Source organism: Echinococcus granulosus (assembly GCF_000524195.1).
Source record: "Echinococcus granulosus chromosome Unknown EG_S00264, whole genome shotgun sequence".
Classification (NCBI taxonomy): Eukaryota; Metazoa; Platyhelminthes; class Cestoda; order Cyclophyllidea; family Taeniidae; genus Echinococcus; species Echinococcus granulosus.
Window position 1 is genome coordinate 34,541 of NW_020170644.1, and position 3,820 is coordinate 38,360.

Below are 3,820 nucleotides of genomic sequence, written 5' to 3' on the forward strand. Positions count from 1 at the left end.
ACATGAATAGATATAAATAGATATAATTGGGTGTCAAATTAGCGATGGGGATAGTCGGAAGTGATCCCCTTTAAGGCAGACTGGCGATATTTTACTTGGATGGGTGCAATGCGTGAAAAAAATGAAATGTTGGAATGCTACACCTTGATATAAATCAACTCAACGAGACCCTTTTCTCAGATCGTTACTGTTCGTTCAGTAAATTCTATAAATGCAAAGTGGAGTGATTCCAACCTCTTTAAAAGACAACCAGACTTAATCGGAATAAATGTCAAATTTTTTTTCACTGAAAAAGTTATTCGTATAAGGCATAATTAAAGAAGGTACATGTTTTGCATAAATCGAAGTTTTGCGCTCATTATGGAGCTAACTCATTTCTTCTTAAGACGTCGCTCACTTCACATTTCCCTTGTTTTGATCGCTCACGAAGTATATGCCTCGGTCACTCCCAAAGTACCCGCCGTAAATGATTTCCGCGGCATCGGTCAGATTGGAAAGCATCCTCTAGTAGTAGACAGACGAATTACTGAAACAAATAGGCAAACCATCTACTATATTTAGGATTTGTCAACTTTGCCCACATTATCAATGAATATCCACTGTACAGGCCCAAAGGTGGGATTCCTCTCTTACTACCCCGAGGTGATAAAATTAACTGTAGATTATTACTGACGATATACGATAAAAAGGCAGTACCAATACAGTGCCTTGCTTTCTTTGCACGCGCTCCCACTTTTCCACCTTCTCCGAGTACATCCTCCCCTCCACTTATTCAACCCCGGACATTATCCACTTCTACCTCTTGCAGTGAAAACATTGTCACCTCACCCTTCTAATGATGTTTCACATCGTAGTTTGTGAAATCAACGCAAATATCTCGAAGCATTTTGCTTCAATAGGATTCTTCTTGTTTTGGAAATCAGAAAAACTAGCTAAAACAGCATTAAAAGAGCAAAAATGAGGTCAATGGTAAATGTGAGGAACTGGGTTAGCCTTTTTATAGAAGTTTACAAATTCCACAGCTTAATAGCTTTTTGTAGTAGTGCTGCTCCTCATCGTCCATCCTACGAAGGAGTAAAGATAAAACGCCACTTCATTGAGCTGTTGTTGACATTCTTCACTATTCTTGAGGAATGAAGGATATAGTGGCGAAAGGAGGTCCAGTTTTGAAGTTGTTTTTTGCTAAATGTCTCTCTACACTTTTGTGACTGCTTTATGTCCCACTTATGAGAAACCTGTTCTGTCCATTTGCCAACCTGCCTGCTTTAATCAGCAGTCACGATTACAAATGGACGTGTTCAAGCCGCAGCCGCCGCATGTAGGATGGCAGGCCTGAAATGTTGCCCTTTGGTCAAAACGAGATGTCGTCAATGGCGGAGTTGATTCGTCATGAAAGGAAAAAAGTAGCGGGAAATGGTCTAAGGACTTGACAATTTCTCCGATCACACGATAATCGCCTGTTGAATTTGTCACCTCCATTTTATGTCTTGAAACGTGTGAAGTAAGGTAATAAGGATCCGTTCAACTTATCGTTGGCCGGCTAGGGTGTGATAAAATGTGTCAAAACTAAAACAATCTCCACTCGTTCTAATTTGACTTTGTTGCGCACTCTGATTAAGAGTTATTCAGTTGGGAGGTAAAAATGCAACGCTATTGACGTACTTAGGAAGGACTGCAGACTAATAAGCATTTAATGCACAGGACCGACTAAATGGGTGGTGTTGTCGACATCTCCTTTCTTTCTCTCTCTCTCTTCCACCCCTGCCGCATTTTTGAGTGATTTCGGTGCGTTCCAAGGCTGTCATTTTGATTGTCGTAAGGGGGTACAACAAACGTGAAAATTGATTTCACCCAAAAAAAAACACAAAACAGGCTGCGTTATCTGTCGGCAGCCTATGTGGCAATGCACGAAACTACCCAGGTTGCCTTGTCCTAATCATCTCCTAGACAGTGAAATTACCTGCTATCCCGCTCATCGTATCATTGTGGTGAAGAGAAATACATCCTCACCCTTACCCATGCGACTGACGGAGGCCCAACACCAAAGTTCCGAGCTATCATCTAACCTCCATTATATGCAAGGATTTGTCCTTCTTTTGATTATCATCTTTCGCAGGAATGGAACGTGAACATTTTCTAAGGAATCCTGGCATGCCCTGATGGAGAGATACGTGCTGAGTCTCCAGACCATGCAAAAAAAAGTTCATTGCATGCCATGACGGATGCGAAAATTGTGAGTGCGTACTGGTATTCCATTGAATTCATCTACGCACCACTCCTGTCAAAGGTGTTCTTCAAATGTAGGCAATGTTCTCTAAAACTTGAATTGTTAAATAGCCTTTAGGCGCACATACCGATTAACGTCTTGCCTTATTTCAAAATCTTGTAAAGGCCATTACTCTTTCTCGATTACCTTCAGTTCAGCAACTCATTGTAGTTGTTCTCCATAACATGCCCCTCGGGTTATTGTTCAAAAGACGATAGTTTGTGTACAACAAATATTTTTTTCTTTAAAACAATTAACTGGAATTCATTTGCGCTTGACCTGCTCAAAAGTGCGCTCCATTTGCGTAAAGGTCACGACAGAAAGGAGGGCAACGTCTCATCTCCCTCCGCTAGCAATGGCTCAAGTGAAATTGAAAGTCTTCTTCACACATGATGAGTTATTTCACAAGATAGGAGTCTTGAATGAAATAGACTAAAGAGATCCCAAATAAGGTAGATATGTGATCGTCCCTTACTCAACAACACAGAACTTGTGAAAGGAAGTCTGATAAACCAGAACAGGGAGGGGGACTTTGTTGAAGCGTGGTTCCATGCAGCATCGCAAAATTCGTTGCAATTCTCCACGAAGTTGTCACCTCTTTGACAGTTTCAGCCCCAACAGTAAATGGAGCACGATTGAAATGCAAAATTAGGCATTTTAACACAGAAAATTCAACGGCATTGACAAAAGAACATTTCAAAAAATGGGAGCTTTAAAAGGCAGGAAATCTAACACAAATTCTGTAGGTTAAATCTCAAAGCCGTTTTCGGCGATATTTGAGAGAATGCTGGACAAGTCGTATTTTAAGCAGACAAATGAATAGAGGGGTGCATGTGTTATTGTAACATGTAAAAACAGCCAAGTAAGCCCGGTTTATGAATCACAGGGTCACCAAACACGACTTTGCTTATCTCACCACCGACGGTGCTGGCCAGCACAGGTCCTGTGTGATAAAAAGAGGTAAAAAAGACAAAAATAACAGTAGCCCTCAGTAACCTACAGGAATACTTGACTAGACCATAGCTGTTTGGATTTTAGTTATACTCGAGTTAGTGTTGGTGCTGATATTTATAAGATGGTAACAATTTCACAAAGAATTGTAATGAATTTGGAATACTGCACGAAACCGCGCTTCTTCTGCCTTCCTCTTACGAGCAGTCTGTAGACCAACAATAGCCATTCTGCTCAAATAGGACAATGTCACATTCAATATTAAAATCAGGCAAGACAAGTGAATGGATATTGCAATTATCTGAGTCTGTAACAAACTAAGAAGCCAGTAGCATATCGGCGAACACCTTCTAAGTACCACTTTCATTTGCGCAAAGACGTCGCTACTAACATTTTTACACCAAAAAGTGCATAGAATACGTTTAGGAATATCTGGCAGGTAACTTTCCCCCAAATTAAAGTGAATTCTCACAGCTAGCCGTACCACTGAGTCCCAACATTTGCTTCCATAGACAAGAGAATAGTGACTTGAGGTTTGCCAACATCCACAGCCCTGACAAACACAATCAGCACAGTATGGAAGTGCGACCCATCTATCCAACC

The 3,820-nt window shown here is 40.9% G+C and overlaps 1 protein-coding gene across 1 annotated transcript; it reads right to left on the reverse strand. All coding sequences in view use genetic code 11, as the record gives it.

Moving 5' to 3' along the window:
* Nucleotides 1-3,102: 3,102 nt before the first annotated feature.
* EGR_10761 (hypothetical protein) lies at nt 3,103-3,446 on the reverse strand (the record flags this gene model as incomplete). Its single annotated transcript, XM_024500010.1, has 2 exons — nt 3,103-3,209; nt 3,419-3,446. The coding sequence occupies 2 exons, from the start codon at nt 3,444-3,446 to the stop codon at nt 3,103-3,105; spliced, it is 135 nt and encodes a 44-aa protein (XP_024345579.1).
* Nucleotides 3,447-3,820: the final 374 nt, after the last annotated feature.